General features: G+C 47.8%; 1 protein-coding gene across 5 annotated transcripts in view; it reads right to left on the reverse strand.

The window, feature by feature from the left end:
* The window catches only part of CRACR2A (calcium release activated channel regulator 2A), a 133,345-nt gene that overhangs the window by 44,326 nt on the left and 69,189 nt on the right, over positions 1-19,830 (reverse strand). For all 5 annotated transcript variants that reach the window (XM_048216656.2, XM_026502652.4, XM_044385294.3 and 2 more), the window contains 3 exons: positions 6,978-7,068; positions 3,447-3,542; positions 1,192-1,379 (listed from right to left, as the gene is read on the reverse strand). In XM_048216656.2, the coding sequence (XP_048072613.1) occupies positions 1,192-1,379; positions 3,447-3,542; positions 6,978-7,068 (375 nt within the window). The remainder of the gene's footprint in view (positions 1-1,191; positions 1,380-3,446; positions 3,543-6,977; positions 7,069-19,830) is intronic.

A 19,830-nucleotide genomic window follows, 5' to 3' on the forward strand; every position in this document is an offset into this window, starting at 1 on the left:
AGACCCCTGACCCTCGGCTTCCTCATCCATAGAGTGGATCTCACAGAACCTGCCGCAGAAGGGCACTATCAAGTTCATAGGGAATAACGTGAAATTACTGACATTGGGGCGATACACGGAATGCAGGACCCAGTAACCAGGGCAGAGTAGTTTTCAAGTCATGTTCGACAAGTGACTAAGTGAAGGGACGTACGGTAAGCGCGTGAACAAACAGACAAGGGAGATCCCCGTCCCTGGGCACGCCAAGGAGGGCGTTTGTTCTCAGAAGCTCATGCTCCCCAGATGAGATAAATGGCTGGTCCCCCAGCAACTCCTCAGGCTCAGCACGCAGACCCAGCCCTCGGTCCTTCCTCGCACGTGCCTCTGCCTGGCAGGCCGAGCCCGCTGGCTGCACGCCCAAAGCAGCTTAGTGGAGAACCGGGCCCTGAGAGACGCGTGGCTCCCCTCACTGGGCCCACACGGAGGAGAGAGCGGGCAGACTGCAGCGAAGATTCCAGGGCACTGTCACACATTCCAATCACATTCTATGTTGACCTCAGAAGCCTTACCTGCTTCACTCTTGTCCTGGGTCTTCCCAGTCTCTCAACTACGACAGTCACCTCTCTCTCTCCCTTTCTCTCAAATAAATCTTTAAAAACAATTTTTTTTTAATAAAATAAAAGGGGCGCCTTGGTGGCTCAGTGAGTTAAGCGACCAACTCCTGGTTTCGGCTCAGGTCGTGCTTTCAGGGTCCTGAGATGGAGCCCTGCATCAGGCTCCGGGCTGGGCAGGGAGTCTGCTTCTCCCCCTCCCTCTCTCTCTGCCCTTCTCCCCGCTCTCATGCACATGCTCTCTCTCTCAACTAAATAAATAAATATCTTAAAAAATAAAATAAACTATGACAGTCACATGTGGCCTGTCTGCTCACTCGGCCTTTTTCAATGATTGCCTTATACTTGCTGGTTGGATAACAGGTCTATCTCATCACATAATAAATTTTCCAAGAACAGGGTTGTAGATGGCCTATGAATCCTAGATTATGCTTGCCACACTTGCTTAATGGACTCAGGATCCCAGAAGAGATTTTCAGGGAGCAAGGAGCCCCTGAGCCCCATGACAAGGCGACAGGGTCTCCAAGAGAGGAGACGGCACGCTCACAGCAGAGGGTGGAGCTGGACGCCAGTGGCAGGAGCCCGTGAAGGCCACACTCACATCTCCTTCTCCTGGTGGAGTTGGCGGGCCTCCTGCTGGAGGCTTTCCAGCTGCTGCTGGGCATCGTGGAGCTCCCGGGATGTCCGCTCTAGCTCCTGGGCCAGCTCCTGGTTTGTGACTTTCAGCTTGGTATTCTCGGCCTTGGTTTCATGCTCATCGTTTTGTAGCATGGCGCACTGGCCTTCCAGCTGGAAAGGAAAGTGGGGGAACAGAAGGGAACGATAAGCAGCCGCTCTCTGGTCTGGCCTGCCTGCCGCCTCCCCTCATTTTCTCCACCTGTGCCAGCCCTCGCTGCCCCGGAGCCTCGACAGGCTTTGTCCTGCCCCTTAATTTACATGGATGCACTTTTGGAGGCAAGGGGGAATTTTCAGAGCACATCTCATCTCTCCCCTGTCTCCATAGGGCTCCCGAACTGTCCAGAGAGAGCGGCGCCATCCAAAAAGACCGCTAGGAAAGGAAGGTCAACAATGCATCTGTGTCCTCCAACCCAGTGACGATAATGCTGGTCATTACCATTCCATCCGTGGTCTCTAGAGCCAACCTCAATCCCTCTTGTACTTTCAGCCAATTGTCTCCCTCAGCCCTGATGGACATGGAAAGCAGCTAAGTGGTGTTCCCCATAAAGCCATCCTTCCCAGGTCTGAATGCTGACAGTAAGTCTATTTATCCCCTTTTCTTCTCTCAGCTAAATAAGGCCAATTCCTTTAATGTAGAAAAACTTTGTATGGTGGCCAAAACCCCTGGAAATTCTTAGGAAACAGATAAAACAGGTCAAACCAAACACATACCTTGTTTCATGTCCCTAAAGCAACTAACAAAACCCTGCATTTGTGTAAGTGCAGCTTTTCTTGGCTGGTGATTCTGCTTTGCAGAGGAGGAATCAAACCAAGGCAAATATATCATAATAAATTTAGTTTAATGATTGTGGCCAGTAAGGGGAGGAGGAAGCAGCAACAAGGAATTTTGTGTGATTCTCAAGAGGTTCCTGTGTAATCAGGCAAGCATGCAGTAATTAAATCGAGTGGCAATCATTCATGTGAGGGATAAGTCTAATTGGTAAGAACTTAATGCATAATAGTGGCGAGGAGAAAGCAGGAGAAGCTAGGGCTGCGGCAGGGGAAGGGGAAAGCAGCTGGCAGTTCCCGGAGTTGAAATGATCTTGCTTGCAGTAGAAAGAAATCAAAATCCATAGGTCGGATAGCAGCAGGAGTGGGACAGTCTCTAGCTTCAGCATGGGGCAGCTTCAAGCATATTTTAATGTCTTGCTAAAAATAGCCCTCTCTATTCAAATGGAAGCAATGTGTCTGGGTCTGTCCAGGGCTGGATTCCTTCCAACGCCAGACAAAACAAAATGGGAGGCCAAGTAGCACCCTGGCCTCTTTCCCCCATAAGCCCTTGCTTTGGCAAGGAGGCTGCGAGCGTGAAGTTTGCCCAGGTAATCAGTCTTCCCGGGGTCATTACCAGCGCTATGCCGTGAACCACCCAGACTGCCTCCTGGGGCTCAGGCGCATTGGAGGCACATCTGGCGTCTGCATCCCTCCTGGGGGGTGATGGAAACAGCCACAAAAAAGCCTGATGGACCTTTTCTGGGCACATAGGACGACAAGGGATGGACAAACTGATCTCTGAAGAACCTCTTCCTACTGGAGGTGTCCGTGGCCATCCTGGCAGGAAGACGTCACTGTCTGCAGCCTCCCCCAAAGCATCAGCGACTATGTCCTTTGTGCCTCAGCATCCCCCTTTTCTGACACAAGATGCAGGGAACGAGTGAATATTTTGGCATTCTGGTGGCTCCTGGGCATTTTTTTTTTTTTTTTTAGTTTTTGATGTAGTGTTCCATGATTCATTAGTTGCATATAACACCCAGTGCACCATGCAATATGTGCCCTCCTTACTACCCATCACCAGCCTATCCCAATCCCTGACCCCCTCCCCTCTGAAGCCCTCAGTTTGTTTCCCAGAGTCCGTGAGAGACTATGGACTCCTGGGCATAATTATAGGACAATATCTTCAGATGCCTCGAGGGAGAATTCTTGGCAACTTTCCCAAATTTAACACCTGGCACTGGGGAGGCGAAGGCTTTATCCTGGGATCACCTGTGATTTCAAATGCTATCTTTTGTACAGCTCAACGGTTCTTCTCGGATTAAAAACAGACAAACCCAAATCCTCCAGTGAACAGCGGGGAAAGTGGGCAAGAGTCAGCAGAAGATGGAGTGAAGGGCCAGGGGCTCCGAGGCCGTGACAAAGACGTACCCGCTTCTGCTTCTGAATGAGCTGCTCCAGCTCCTGCTCCTTTGACAACAGTTTCTGCTCCAGCTCCTGACTGTGGGCCTGAAACCTCTCCGTGTCCTGCCAGGTGGGAAAGAAGGACACGTGAGCTCAAATGCACCTGGGATGGGGATTTTTTTCCCTACCTTGTACCCGCTCAACAGCAGGGCCCACCCATCCATTTGGACTTCGGGGCCCTTCCCACAACATTTCAGGGCTGCGGTGCCCTTGCCTGGCCGGGCAGTGAGGCCCAGCAAGACGGAAGGACGGCAAGTGCTCCGTACGGCATGACACCAACTCCCACCAAGTTGACCACGACCGATGACTGTGCACCGCCCCCACCCTCCCCTGCCCCAGAAAGATGCAGCAACAGTCAGTGGTAGATTCCTGACAAAGAGACAGAACAGGGACCTGCGTTTGAATCCTAGGCCCCCATCTCCCCATCTGTAAATGGGGGCGGGGTAGAATACCCTTCTAATGCGGATATTCTGTTCCACGTTGGGTACTATCATTGATCCCTTAAACTGCCCTTGCTCAGGAAACACAGGGCATCTGCTTCCTTCCCTTGAGGGTCTCGGTCCTTGCCTTTTCCCACCATGATTGAGGTGTCCCAGTTCTGCTCTTCGTGAAGTCTCTGCCCCTGTGCTCAACATCCCCTCCCCTCCTGCCCTACAACTGGGCTTCCCTGCTCAGGAAGCTGGCGACGCAGTGTGTAGGGGCTTGGGGGTGGAGTAAAGAGAGAACCGTGTGGGTTGTCGGGTCTGACACTCATGGAGCCTGGTCTGCTGTAAAGGCCCTCAGCTGGGCGTCAGGTGACTGGGGTTCCAGCCTGGCCTTACCTAGCTGACTGACTTCATTCGTCTATCATTATTTCTTTGTTCACGGGATAAAAACAAAAATATGCAGGCCACCTGCAGCTCTCTGCTCTCCTGAAGGCAGAAAGGAGGTGCAAAGCATGCAGGAAGAGAGGAAACCGTTATCACGGGCATGTAACTCACTACTGGAGCCCTGGGGTGCCGCCGGCCCAGGAGGACGGCGCGGGATGCTGCACGCTACCAGGACTACGAGGTTGGGCATGACGGCCCCCAGGGGAGCGGGGACACGCAACCACTCCCAGGTACAGGCCTTCAGACACCTGCGTTCAAAGGCTCAGGATTAGCTCCTGGTCTCCTCATCTGTAGACGCTAGCCGGCTCCTCAGCCCCTTCTCAGGCAGGTAAATGGAGCTCAGGGAGGGCCTGTGATGGTCCTCCTGTCCATCCCCCGCATGCAATGGCAGAGGCAGGTTGGACCAGGCAGCGCCTGCTCTCAAACTTTTACCAGGGATCCCGCTCACTCAGCTTGGGTAATCGCTCACAGAGTGGGCGCCCCATGAACAGTGCCGGGGGAGAGGGGACGGCTCCAGAATTCCAGCGCGGATGCTGCCATCCCCACAGTGGGCCTGCAGCGTGTCTTACTGCCCCTGCCGGCGCAGAGCCTTGAGGGAGTCTCTTATCCGGGAGCCGGAGCATGCAAGCGATTCTTTCCCTCACGGCCAAACTGCTCTGTGTAGCGGCAGGATCCAAGCCCTGGCCAGAAGGGCCAGCCCTTCCCATGCTGTCTTAAACTGTAACACCACTGTCCTCACGCTGGGACCAGGCAAAAGCCTGGGACTGTAAAGCCAAACACATCTGAATAGTTTCCATGTTTCCGCAAGAAGCATACATCTAAGCACTGGGCCTGAAAGGCATGCGGTACGAAGCAGGGGAAGGAGGGAGCAGAGGGTGGGCGAAGGGGTACAGCAGCGTCGTCACATCACCTTACATGATACGAATGTGTCCTTGAAGTTTTTCCTCCGACCTCCTCCCATTCCCAGTTCCCATGCCCACCTTTTGCTTCTTGCTTTAGCTAGGTCTTTCACCTGTAGTCATGGCCCAGCAGTAGATCATCTGGGGTCAAGGGAGTGGCTTTCCCACTGTAGGGAGGAAAAAGGCTGCTGTTCTCAGAAAACTATCTGAGGGTCCACTGGATGACAAGTGTTTGAATTCTGTCTGCCTTACCTCACCCAACTATGCTGAAGGTCAGGGGACAGGCCGAATGTTTTAAAGCTCCAAAAAAGAAAGGGGGGGGGGGCTGGAAATACTGACAAGCCTTCAGAGGGATCTAGTTGGAGAATATGACTGGCTTTTTCTGGAAAGCATTCCAACCCCACCTCAGTTTGAATGGCATCTATGATAATAAACAGAGCCTTGGTGTGGGTAATCCAACCAGCATAAGATTAAAAATTGGTTCAAACCAACGTACATTAAGGAGAGATGGGGTTGGCAAATAGCCCAGGTTCGGTTCTGAGAGGCAGGGGATGATATGGTCTCTATGCTCTATCCCCGGAAGTCACATATTGAAACCAAACCCCCAAGGGAATGGCCCCAAGGAGGTGCGTGGGAGGTGAGTGGGTCATGAGGGCAGAGCCCACATGAGTGGGATTAGAGCCCTTATTAAAGTGACCCCAGGCACTTGCCTGCCCCCTCTGCCATGTGAGGAAACAGCAAGAAGGTCACAGCCAAACCCAGGAAGTGGGCTCTCACCAGAACCTGACCACCAGGCTGGCCCCCTGAGTGTGGACTCCGGCCTCCAGAACTATGAGAAATAAATGTTTGTTGTTTATAAGCCACCCGTTTATGGTATTGTTGTGATAGCAGCCTGAACGAAGGCAGGAGGCTACTGTTCGAGATCTGCTGAGAACCCACCGAGTGCATGATCCAAAAATGGATAAGAGAGAGTTTCCTGTAGCTTTGTTTTAAAAGGCCCCTGCTTAGCTTGGAAAAGGGGAGGATTTCGCCAATTCTGGCCTCCCAAGACAAACAGCAGGACTTGGTAGGAAGCTAAGTGCCAGACTAGGAACAGGGGATGTATGTTTTAAACGTTCTCCCACGGTGTCCGAGAAGGGTGGGATTGGACTTGTCTTGGGTATTCAATTTTCTAGGTGTCTGAGGGAAAGGACGTGAAGCATAGACTCTAACGATAGCCCCCTAAGGGGAGTTGTGGGGCACGGAGTGGAATGGACTGCATCTGGGTGGGCCTGCCACATAGCTCTGGGGACCAGCCAGTGTCAGACCCTGTCTTCAAGCTGCTATAATGGGCAATGCATGTACTTTCATCCTTTTGTTCTTTTATTCGCTCATTCCTTTGTCCCTTGCTCATTCATTCAGTGATTCAACACATGTTTGTTGAGGACCTCCTATGCTCCAAGCATGGTTGAGGTGCTGAGGACACATTAGCAAGCGAAATAAAGATTCCCACTCTCATGGTGCTTTCATGTTAGTAGGAGGAGACAAACCCCAATCAACAAAAATAAAGAAGGAAATTAAATGCCACATTTGAGGGTGACAGATGCCTTGAAAAATCTAAATAAAGCAGAGAAACAGGGACCCCACGTTGCCATGGGTGGGGGCACTGCGATCTTGAGCTGGGGGTGGGGGGTCAGAGCAGACCATCTTGCCACCGGGCCCTCAGAGTGAGCCCTGGGGTGGCCTCTTACTTTCAGGAGAAACTGCTCCTTCTCATGCTTGATTTGCTGTTCCATCTCCTCGTAGAGATGCTGGATTTCTTCATCATAAGCCGCAATTTTCCTGCAGAGGTGGCAGAAGGAGAGTCTGATGAGGTCTACACCCAAGTTCCGTTATCCCACAGCACAAGTCCTGGAGCTCGGGCACTGGGACCCCGTCAGGAGCTTGGAGTGGTGGCGGTGACTGCATAGGTCCTCTCCGCTGAAGCTGCGGGATCAGGATTAGCGGACCACGCAGGCCTAGCGAGACCTCCTCCTCCTCCTAGATGAGGAGGCCATCATTTCTAGATGACTCCCCACCCCCTCAGTGAGGCTTCCCTGGCTCCATCCTCTTCAACCTTGCTTTATTTCAGCAACGAGCCCCCTGGCCTCCGCTAGACAGACCTCCCTATTGTCCCCTGGCCCCTACACCTGTAGTCAGCATAAAGTTGTGTTGTGTGGGCTTCTTTCCTGGTTGGGTTCTTGGTTGATCTCCTTCCCACTTTGGATGCTTTCTTTCTACCTGGCTCCAACAGCACTGTCTGAACAGCACTGTCAGAGGGCTGTCCCAAAATTGTGTGCTTGTGTGATCCATATTTCTCAGAAGATGTCAAAAGATTCCATGATAATGACAACCAGTGACACCACGCCCCCTACAAAGGAAGGGAGGGGCCACACCTGTCCAGTGCTCATGCCATCTCAGGCACAGGGCCCCAGGCAGACAGCATGACAAGAGGCAGGCTGGTCCAAGGCAGGTGGTGATAATGAGATGTTATCCCCCCTGCCAGCATCTTCTCCCTACACTGAAGAGTGCCACAGGATGGGAACTAAGTACCTGGGTCCTCTGCTCCTATATAGAGACCAAGACAAATATGGCTATGGGAACAAAATTTATAGGTCATCTCTGGCATTGTTCCTCCTTCTCTCCCCAAATAGGTCCTCCTTTCAATGACCCCCTCCACCCACGTCCAAATTCAAACAGGAAGTCCGAGCATTTGAACGGAGATGGAAGTTATCTGGCCAAAGCATCCCCATCCCCAGGGGACTGCACTGTTACCACTCTTTTCTGACCTGCAGTGAAAGGTTCTCTCTGGCTCAGCGCCCCTGGTCCTCTTTCTCACCTGTTAAGGGGAATCCAGGCTCAGGAGCAGGATGATGTCTTGGCTCTCAAGGTCTATTTTGAACATACACATACTATAAAATTTGGCACTTGCCATTAGACTCAAATGTTGGCAAGCCCTCTCTGCCCTTTATTCAAGGAAGGACACTTTAATGATGAAGGAAAGGGCTCTGGTTTTCAGTTCTAAGAGGTACTGGGGAGATTTCTGAACAAAACATCAAGGATGGCAACGTGTTTTTTCCTCTGAGCCCTTCATCGTTTTAACCCCCACCTCCCTAATGTCCACTCGGGACTCCAATCCAGTGCCGGGCCTTCCCTGTTGCCCAAGAATGTCCCTTCCTCACTTGCTACCTGCGCCACATGCACAGACGGCGCATGACTAAGGAGCCATTTTGACTGGCATCCTTCCAATTCTGTAGGAACCACAAAACTGAACTGGTGCGAGTCTTCATGGCCAAGATCACTCACATTGAAGCAGAAGCCTCTAAGTTCCCTCTCTTGGCTGTACCCTCAAAGCCAGAAACCCTTTGAGTGAGTACGGCAATGGCCTCAGGATGCGCTCAGCAAAAGGTGACTTCGGCAAGCTAGAGCCCTGTGTTTACCGCCATCCGGGGCATAGGAGATGTCTGGTTGGCTAAGAGTAAGAAATCTCTTCTTGCTAAACGACAGATGTTTTGGATTGTTACTTTTGTTATTAGCCAGCCCATAATAAGAATAAAAAAATCTTGGAGAGAAATAAGGAGCCAATGTACCTGCTGTTGAATAGGGACACCTCAAGGGCAGAAATGAGCACTGTCTGAAGGGACTTTCAGAAAGAAAGTCTTCTCTTGGTCGCTGGAACCACCTTCCTATGCTCAAAGAAATTCAGGTGCTAGATGGCAAATGGTGTCAAGGACAACTTTAGACAGTGATTCCAACTATATAAATACTGAAGAACTAATAAAGTGAGATGAGAGAAACTTAAAAATTGATTTTCTCTGATAAAGCAATACTAATTACAGTCATCCATATAAGCTGTTTACCATTTATGCTTAATAACCATGCAGAGCATCAATTCTATATCATCATTAAATGCGTGATATTAACTTTGCTCTAAGTTTCACTTGATTAAATTAATAAACTCTGTTTTTCATGCTCGCATGTCTGTTTGCTTGTCATAAAGTAAGTAATTTTGCAGACTGCTAAAAAAAACAAACGGGGGAAGGCAGACGTAGCCTCTGAAAGGTGCCTCCTTCCTGACCTCATTAACAAAGGCTGGGTCCATTGCAAGGAAGCCCTGGGGTTCCAGGTGGGCATCAATGAGCCTGGGGCCAGACCAACCAGACTTATCCATAGAACCGAACCTCTGGAAATGCTTTTGAATAAAGCTGGTGTCCTAGGGGACTGGGCCAGGCCTGAAGGTCTTCAGAGCATGAGTCCTACAGGACTCATGACCAGCCCGAGTCAGACACATGAGCCCCAGGAATGGGAGGCATCACGGTGCTGTTCACACCATTCACGCCACTAAACCAGATCGGGGCTCTAAAGACCTGGGTTCTGAACTCAGATTCAGCTCATATCCTCAGTGTGACCTTGAGCACTCTGACCTCCTTACATCCCAGGGTAGCACCTGCCCCGAGTCTCCCCACCCCCAAGCCCCTCCCCCCCGGCACTGGCATGAAGAACAAACAAGAGAGCAGGCATGAAAAGCATTTGGAACTATAAAGCCCTAAATAAATGTAAGGGATTATTTATTATCGTAATTATTGTCATGGGCTATGGAGGGCAAGAGCCATTGTTCCCCAAGGGGAGGAAGGTCTTCGTTTCAAGGATAAAAATGCTGCTGGGTTGGGAAAAGGTGAGAGGCAATCAGCAAGATGAAGAACGGAAAGCTTCGTCAATAAAAGCTCCTGTCAGATGCATCTGTTAGAGACGCAGGCTGTGTGTGAGCGGGAGCCGCAGAGCCCAAAGCCTGTGTCTGCGGGGAGCTCTGCAGCGGCCACGAGAAGGCTAATGGTGAGAGACACTCTAAAAAGCTCTGCACGTGTGGCATGTGGCGTGTCAGCGGGCGCACCATAGTCCTCCATCAAAGGAGAGAAGCAAGCAATTATGTTTGCTTTGTACATACATCTCTGTTACCACAATTTCTAAAACCACTCATATTGCCCGATGTACACATGTACTTTTTCGTCTTCCCCGTGAGGATTTCCCCACCTACTCAAACCCTCTCTGACCCTTTTGCTGAAGTCTCAGAACATCAAATGTCTTTCATCGAACGTTTCCTTTTAAAATCCTGAAAACCTGTCTTATCTGGGCTGATGCTATCTCAACGAGGTTAGGCGCTCAGACATGTTTGTCATCCACAGGGTCTAGTCTCAAAATGTGAATGCTGAAAATCTGCACAAAACCAATTTTGTACCTAACTCAGTAGCGCATGGGAGGACCATACTCGGGGAACACCAGATTCCAGAGGAATTGAAGAATTTCAGGGTTGGGAAGTCTGTCTGATCCAACCACCTATTTTCCCAGGGCCAAAACCCTTGTCACAGTGTCCCTGCCATGTATTTACCCAAACTAGGTTAGAACACCTCTAGCGATAGGAAACTTGGCTGGATCTCTAAACAGCTCTTTCATCTTTGGAATATTCTGGCTCACAGAAATATATCTTTCTATGACCTTATCTCTCCTCTGCATAAAAACCCTTTATATATTTGAAAACAGCATTAAGACTTCAAGGAGTTGCCTTGGGGGCACCTGGGTGGCGCAGTCGTTAAGTGTCTGCCTTTGGCTCAGGGCGTGATCCCGGCGTTCCAGGATCAGGTCCCACATCGGGCTTCTCCGCTGGGAGCCTGCTTCTTCCTCTCCCACTCCCCTGCTGTGTTCCCTCTCTCGCTGGCTGTCTCTCTGTCACATAAATAAATAAAATCTTTAAAAAAAAAAAAAGGAGTTGCCTTGGGTTTAATGCCATGCCTCTCTACTTCCTCCTTTTTTTTTTTTTTTTTTTGGTACGTCCCTTCACCTTTCTCTTTACTTTTCTCTCAATGTGCCCTGATTTAGCTTCCTTGAGCCATGGAGCCCCTGACCGAATGCCCAGTGTGTGAAGTCTGATTAGCACAGCTTAGAGCTGGACTGTGCCTCTCTTGTTCTAGACACGACATATCTATTCACGCAGCCTAAAATCACATTAACTTTTCTCGGCAGCCATATCACAGTTGATGAATGCCAAACCCATTTGTCAAGTAAAACCTCTAAATCTTTTGTCTGTGTGATTGTTTTTCTTTTAAAGATGGTGCTACTGAATCATATCTCTTCTACCTTGTGCTTCTGTCATTGGCTTTTTGGATACCAGAGCAAGATCTCAGATGTAATTGTTAGATTTAGTCCATCTTTCCAGCCTGACATTATCTTAATGGATCCCAACTGGTCATCCGGGGTACTCAATGACCTTCCAAGCTTTGTTGGTATTTTAAATTTTCAATCATAATGTAAGGTAAATAATATACTATCTCAGTTTGTTAGTTTTGATGCTTTAATTCATCTGAGAGTTGTTTAGAAGAGTGTTTTTCAACGTAGTACTAGAAGTCCTTGCAACAGCAATCAGACAACAAAAAGGGACAAAAGGTATCCAAATTGGCAAAGAAGAAGTCAAACTGTCTCTCTTCGCAGATGACATGATACTCTATATGGAAAACCCAAAAGAATCCACCCCCAAACTACTAGAAGTTATAGATCAATTCAGTAATGTGGCGGGATACAAAATCAATGCTCAGAAATCAGTTGCATGTCTATACACGAACAATGAGACTCAAGAAAGAGAAATTAGGGAATCCATCCCATTTACAATAGCACCAAAAATCATACATTATCTCGGAATTAACTGAACCAGAGACATAAAGGATCTATATTCTAGAAACTACAAATCACTCTGGAAAGACATTGAAGAAGACACAAAAAGATGGAAAAATATTCCATGCTCATGGATCGGAAGAATAAACATAGTTAAAATGTCTATGCTACCCAGAGCAATCTACACTTTCAATGCTATCCCGATCAAAATACCAATGACATTTTTCAAAGAACTGGAACAAACAGCCCTTAAATTTGTGTGGAACCAGAAAAGGACCCGAATTGCCAAGGAATTGTTGAAAAGGAAAAACAAAGCTGGGGGCATCACATTGCTGGATTTCAAGCTGTACTACAAAGCTGTGATCACAAAGACAGCATGGTACTGGCACAAAAACAGACACATAGACCAATGGAACAGAATAGAGAACCCAGAAATGGACCCTCGGCTCTTTGGGCAACTAATCTTTGATAAAGCAGGAAAAAACATCCGGTGGAAAAAAGACAGTCTCTTCAATAAATGGTGCTAGGAAAATTGGACAGCTACATGCAAAAGAATGAAACTTGACCGCTCTCTCACACCATACACAAAGATAAACTCCAAATGGATGAAAGACCTCGATGTGAGACAGGAATCCATCAAAATCATAGAGGAGAACATAGGCAGCAACCTCTTAGACATGGGCCACAGCAACTTTTTTCATGACAGATCTCTAAAGGCAAGAGAAACAAAAGAAAAAATGAACTTGTGGGACTTCATCAAGATAAAAAGCTTCTGCACAGCCAAGGAAACAGTCAAAAAAGCTAAGAGGCAGCCCACGGAATGGGAGAAGATATTTGCAAATGACACTACAGATAAAAGACTAGTATCCAGGATCTACAATGAACTTCTCAAACTCAATACACAAGAAACAAATAAACAAGTCAAAAAATGGGCAGAAGATATGAACAGACACTTTTCCAATGAAGACATACAAATGGGTAACAGACACATGAAAAAATGTTCAAAATCATTAGCCATCAGGGAAATTCCAATCAAAACCACACTAAGATACCACCTTACACCAGTTAGACTGGCAAAAATTGACAAGGCAGGAAACAACAAATGTTGGAGAGGACGTGGAGAAAGGGGATCCCTCCTACATTGTTGGTGGGAATGCAAGTTGGTACAGCCATTCTGGAAAACAGTGTGGAGGTCCCTTAAAAAGTTAAAAATTGAGCTACCTTTTGATCCAACCATTGCACTACTGGGTATTTACCCCAAAGATACAGACGTAATGAAGAGAAGGGCCATATGCACCCCAATGTTCATAGCAGCATTGTCCACAATAGCTAAATCGTGGAAGAGCTGAGATGCCCTTCAACAGATGACTGGATTAAGAAGTTGTGGTCCGTATATACATTGGAATATTACTCAGCCATCAAAAAGAACGATTTCTCAACATTTACTGTAACATGGACGGGACTGGAGGAGATAATGCTAAGTGAAATAAGTCAAGCAGAGAAAGACAATTATCATATGGTTTCACTAATTTATGGAACATAAGAAGTAGGAAGATCGGTAGGGGAAGAAAGGGATAAAGAAAGAGGGGGTAATCAGAAGGGGGAATGAAACATGAGAGACTATGGACTCTGAGAAACTAACTGAGGGCGTCAGAGGGGAGGGGGTGGGGGAATAGGATAAACTGGTGATGGGTATTAAGGAGAGCACGTATTGCATGGTGCACTGGGTGTTATACGCAAGTAATGAATCATGGAACTTTACATCAAAAACTAGGGATGTACTGTATGGTGACTAACATAATATAATAAAAAATATTATTAAATTTAAAAAAAGAAGAGTTTTTATTTTTATTTTTTAAGATTTTCGTTATTTATTAGAGAGAGGGAGAAAGAGAGCATGAGCAGGAGGGGCAGAGGGAGAGAGAGAGAAGCAGACTCCCCACTGAGCACAAAACCGGATGCAGGCTCAATCCCAGGACCCTGAGATTATGACCTGAGCCAAAGTCAAGCACTTAACCAACTGAGCCACCCAGGTGCCCCTAAAAGAGTATTTTTAATATAAAAACTACTGATTTCTGGTTTATTATATTAGTAAAAAAATATATACTGGTAAGGTATCTACTTCTTGGAATCTATGAACCTTTCCTGTGTAATCAAAAACATTACCACTTTTTGCATAACTTCCAGGAGAAGAATGTGTATTCTACTTGCAGGGCACAGAACTCTATATTTATCTCTTAAATTAAGGTTCCTGGTTGATAGTTTTAAATATTTTACATACTTACAGTACTTTTTGCATGACTAATGTCTTGTTTTTATCAAATTTTCTTTGTTTTTCTAAAAGTTTTTGCCTTACCTATTTTGCTGCTATGTTATTTGATGCCTAAAAGTTTATTTCTATTCTACCTTCTTTATTGATGGAACTTTTTTTATTACTACAAAATATTCTTCCTTCTCTCCCTTTGTTCATGCCATTGGTAAAAATATTGAAAAAGACTAAGACAGCAATCTGTAATAGAGCTCTCTGAGCTATTAGTACCATGTGGGCATAAATATTCAACCTATCTTCTATTAGCCATTCTTAAAACACTCCCCCACAACCCAAGGCAGTGTTTATTTAATTATTCCCTTGTCTGCTATCTGTGCCTAGTCATTTTGAGCTATAGGGGGAGGAGGGACAAGAATAGGGAGAGAAAGAGACATGAGCTCTCAGTGAGACAGAGAAACAAATGTAGGAAGGAGGCAGCAGAGTAGTCATGAGCACCAACGCTTATCCTCACTTTCTTGCTCTTTCAGTATAATGGCTGGATAATGCCTCTAGCATATTCTAGTATAGTCTAGGTTATAACCTGCTGACACCTATGGTTGGCTCAGAATTCCTTAGACCCAGAGTTAAAAGGCCTTGGTTCAGATCCTGATCCTGACATTTACAAGCTTTGCAGCCTTAGACAAGTCCCACGTCCTCAGTAACCCTGAGGTTTTCTGTATCTGGAAAATTAGATAGCAATACCTACTTTAGGGGTGCCTTGGGTGGCTCAGTCGTTAAGCGTCTGCCTTTGGCTCAGGGCGTGATCCCAGCAGTCTGGGATCTAGCTCCACATCAGGCTCCTCTGCAGGGAGCCTGCGTCTTCCTCCCACTCCCCCTGCTTGTGTTCCCTCTCTCGCTGGCTGTGTCTCTCTCTGTCAAATAAATAAATAAAATCTTTAAAAAAAATACCTACTTTAGAGTGAAGTTGTGAGGTTTAAATAAGATAATGCATGTGGAGGTATTTAGCACAATATGTAGCTGATAGAATGCATTTAATAAATTCTAAATAAATGAGTTCTCTGATTCTCCAGGGGCTTGTGGACCCCTTTTTAAGAGTTGCTGCTTTATAATTCCTTCAGATTTCAGCCAAGGGGCAAGCAGAAGTAGGGGAATCATGCATGTGTGAGAATGGGGAAACATAAGGAACAGAAGACTTGGGGAAGGACAAAACCTGAGGTGGCTCAGAAGAGAAGACTACGTGTGGAAAGAGACAGCCGTAACATCACCATCAAGTATTGGTTAAGCCCTTTGTAAAGTAACACTCTGGGTAAAATAATTTAGACCAATGGGATGGGCTCTGTACACCAGGATTTTAGCATCTAAGAACACCAAGTCCAGTGCTAACATGGCATGGAGGAAAGGAACAGATGGAAGGAGCCACATACCATGCAGCAGACCCCACCCCACTGTGCCTCCCTGGCTCTGGCTGATAGGAACTCTGACCACAGAGCCCTACCTTGAGGGAAACGGACAAAGCCCCCTACTCCAGTAGTGGGGAGGATGGTAGAGTTATCACGGGAAAAGTTAAGAGAGGCTGAGTCCAGAAAAGGGAGATTTTCAACAGTGAAGGGAAGAAACAACAATTATATACTGAGGATGCCATAGGGCAGTGATGGATCTGAAAGAACGAGTCCTATTGAAAGCCAGGAAGAAAGGCCCAAGTCCAGCTTAGTGGATAGAATGGCATCAAGGGTGTCTGACTGTTGCAGACACCTGCTCTCTAAAGGAGAACTGTAAGCATGTGCATGATACTGTAGATTTAGGATGGGATGTGTGGGAAGGGAGTACGGGTAGAGATACAGTGATTCTCATGTAAACACAAGGCTTAGTTCTGAGAGGCCTTTACAGATTATTTGCAGCGAACTGGAAGGTGAGATGTAGTTAGCAATAACTTACCCTGCCAGGTTCCCACAGGGACTGTAAAAATTAATTAACCTTCACAAAGTGATTTGCACACAGAGAGTTAAGGTACCACACTGGAGTAAAGCATTAATGCTCAGTACCACTGGGGTTCCGGCTAATGACAAACAAGCCACAGCCTTCCTGCTAAAGAGTATTGCTTAGTCAAAATATCCTCCTCCTGTTTCCTGTTTCCTTTTTGCCTTCATTTGGGAAAAGAATCCGTTCAGATTTCAGAGGGTCTCAGAAGGTCATCTGGTCAACCTAGGTTCTAGGCAGGGGTATGCCAAAATCATTTCAGGAAAAAAAAAAAAAAGTTCCTTCCTTCCCCAAATGAAGGTGCAGTCTTGACCTTGGACAAATGGCATTTTTCTACATTTTATTTTATTTTATTTTAATTTTTTTAAAGATTTTATTTATTTATTTGACAGAGAGAGAAACAGCCAGCAAAAGAGGGAACACAGGCAGGGGGAGTGGGAGAGGAAGAAGCAGGTTCCCGGTAGAGGAGCCTGATGTGGGGCTCGATCCCAGGACTCTGGGATCACGCCCTGAGCCAAAGGCAGACACTTAACGACTAAGCCACCCAGGCGCCCCTCTACATTTTAGATAAATTACAAGAAGCTTGAACTCAAGGCAGAGCTTAGAAATGCCTCTGGCCTTGGAGAGTAATTATCCTGGTTTCATGTGTTTCCATGTGGGCAGGCAGTGGTCTGATCATGTCTCCTAGTTTGCACAATCTGGCTAAAAGCAGATGTGAAGAGAGGAAGAATCCACCCCCTCCCCATCAGAGACTGGGCTTAAAAAGCTCATGTATTCCCAACATCCTTGTTTTGCACGTGAAGAAAATGAGGGTCACAGCAAGGAGTGACCAGTCTGTGGGCACCCAGATACCCATGGTCTGAGTACAGGGGAGAACCCAGGCCTTGACTCCCAGTCTCATGTTCCATCCACCACACCACTGTGTCTTCCCAAGCATTGTAAGTGCTCACACTGGGAACTCCATACATTTGTGTTCAGGATTGTCAACAGTCCAAATCCCATCCGGAGTCTGTCAATTGTGGAGCCGAGCAGGAACTGAAGCAAGGAATGAGGCCAAAGGGCAGCCCCACCAGGGCTAGAGAGGGCCAAGATCGCCAGAAGCACCTGATCCCTTGTCCCGTCTCCTCCACCCTCACCCCATGTGCACTGAGCACAGAGTGAAGACCCTGGGCCTGAAAAGTCTGCTATTTGCCAGAGAAGAAAATGGAAGCATGTTCAGGCTCAGCCTGCGTGGTGGCTGGGACAAGAATGGTACAAGAGGGATTCTGACTCACTGCTGCCCCCTGCCACTTTCTTCAGGCAGCTGCAGGCTCCAGACAGCAAAGAGAAGCTCTTCCTAGAAAAGTCCTGTTTGGGGTTTTCTTGTTCCCCTGAAATCAGTCTCTCTCAGTCTCTCTAATTGCCTCCCTATCTCTGTCTCTGTCTGTCTCTGCCTCACACCCACGCACATGCATGCACACGTACCCACCCCCGCCCCATGACTGGGGTAGAGCTGAATGAAAGGAAAACATAAGAGTTTGTATAAAATTCTGCAAGGACTGTATAATCGCCAATTGGACTTTCAAGATGGATGGTTTCTCCCTAATTAGATTCTACCGCCTTGTATAAAACAACTTTGCAGCTTTATCCCATCCTATAAAGCAACTCATTTTTCATTAGTCGGGTTTACAAATCATGTCCATGGTGTACACAGAGCACAGATAGTCCTCACCTTTCAATTTCCTTCAGATAACACTGTGTTTCTGCCTGATGGTAACATACCAATAAAACAGGAGGCTGATTGAGCCATAGCATCATTACTTAAAGCCCTCACCAAAAACTTCTTATCCTCACCCTAAGAACAAGACTAAAATTCCAGACTGGAAGGGCACTGGCGTGTACCTCTTGCAGACGGATTTATTCTGGAAGAACAGGCTAGAGCAGCATTTCTCAAAGTGCGGCTGTGGCCTGCCTGCGTCAAACCCACAGGGATGTGCGCTAAGATGTGCATTCTTGCGCTCCCTCCCCAAGACATACTGATTTAAACTCTCTGGGGAAGAGACCTAGGAATCTACCTCTTAACCAAGATCCTCTGCTAATTCTGAAGCAAGCTAACATCAAGAACCACACAGCTAAGATCCTTCGCAGGTGGAATGCAAGGGCCACCTGCCATATATATGATGCCTCATTTGTGGCCCTATCTAGAGACAAGGCCAAGTTAATGGTAACCCTCCTCCCCCGAAGATTCTCATGTCTCTGCAGCTTCACATTACAGAATCCCAATTCTCAGGCTTGTGGCAAGGCAGCCAGGATCATAGATAGGCTGCCTGTCAGACTGTAAGACACGTTCCCTCCTGGTCTGGATAGCATCCCAGAGCCCGGGGAGATCACTCTAGACAGAAAGTGCCTGAATAGTGGCTGGGCAGGAGCTGCAATTTAAGGGCCCCCAGGCTCCCAGGAAACTGCCTGAGGCCTGGCTCAGCTGGACAAGAAAGACTGTGCTGATGAGGAACTGATTCCAACAAGGCCCTGGGGAGTGCTGCTGAGTTTGTCAAAACCAAGTGTGGTCCCCCAGTGATGTGAAGCAGGCAGCCTGGGGGTCTTCCCAGGATACTGAGCTGCAGATACTGAGCGGGCAGAGCACAGCCCACGCCTACCTTTGATCTAGAAAGCACTTTTCTTCCAAAGCTCAAAGCACTCTCCAGACACCACCTATTCATCCCTACCCCCAGCCTCAGGTGTAGATCCTGGTAAAGAACCCAACCAGGCCCATGTATCCAGCAGATGCCAACTCTGGTCAAAAGCCAGCCTCCCAGGGCTCCTGGGTGGCTCAGTCAGTTAAGCATCTGACTCTTGATTTCGGCTCAGGTCATGATCTCAGGGTTGTGAGATTGAGCCCCACGTCAGGCTCCACACTGGGCGGAGAGCCTGCTTGTGATTCTCTCTCTCTCTCCCCCTCTGCCCCTCCCCCACCTACTCTCTCTCACTCACTCTCACAGAAGAAAAACAAATGTCAGAATCTCTCAGGATAGTTTATAAATGCAGCCTTCGAGTCCCCACCCCAGACCAAATGAATCTGCCTGCCTGGGATGGGACCTCAGCATCCGCTAGTGATTTCAGCAAAAAGGTCTGAATCTGCTGCGGCCTCCAGACAGTATCGCTCTACATCCCCTGGAGAGCTGAAGCTTGTTTTGTTTTGTTTTTTCTTCCAGGAAAAGATCATTGGAAAGATGCTTTCCATGGCAATGGAATCTATAATTCTTTTTTTTTTTTAAGGTTTTATTTATTTGAAAGAGTGAGCGAGCATGAATGGGGGGCGGGGGGGAGAAGCAGGCTCCCCGTTGAGCAGGGAGTCCGATGTGGGGCTCCATCCCTAGACTCCAGGATCATGACCCGAGCCGAAGGCAGACGCGTAACTGACTGAGCCACCCAGGGGTCCCCAGGAATCTGTAATTCTGATGGCCAGAGGGTCTTCCTGAGCCTAAACTATCTCCATCCCCCTAAATGTAAAGTTCTCTGAGCTTCTGTGCAGTGAACACAAGGAGCACAGCTCCAGTACAGTCTAGCCTCCTCTTCCTGGGTGAGATGTGGACGATCCTCCAGGTTCTGAAGCTCAGCAGGAGAACTGGGCTTTAGCCCGAGCTTCCTGCATTTGACCTCGTCCCCACCATGTGCCA

Source organism: Ursus arctos, unplaced genomic scaffold (assembly GCF_023065955.2).
Source record: "Ursus arctos isolate Adak ecotype North America unplaced genomic scaffold, UrsArc2.0 scaffold_26, whole genome shotgun sequence".
In the NCBI taxonomy this organism is placed as follows: Eukaryota; Metazoa; Chordata; class Mammalia; order Carnivora; family Ursidae; genus Ursus; species Ursus arctos.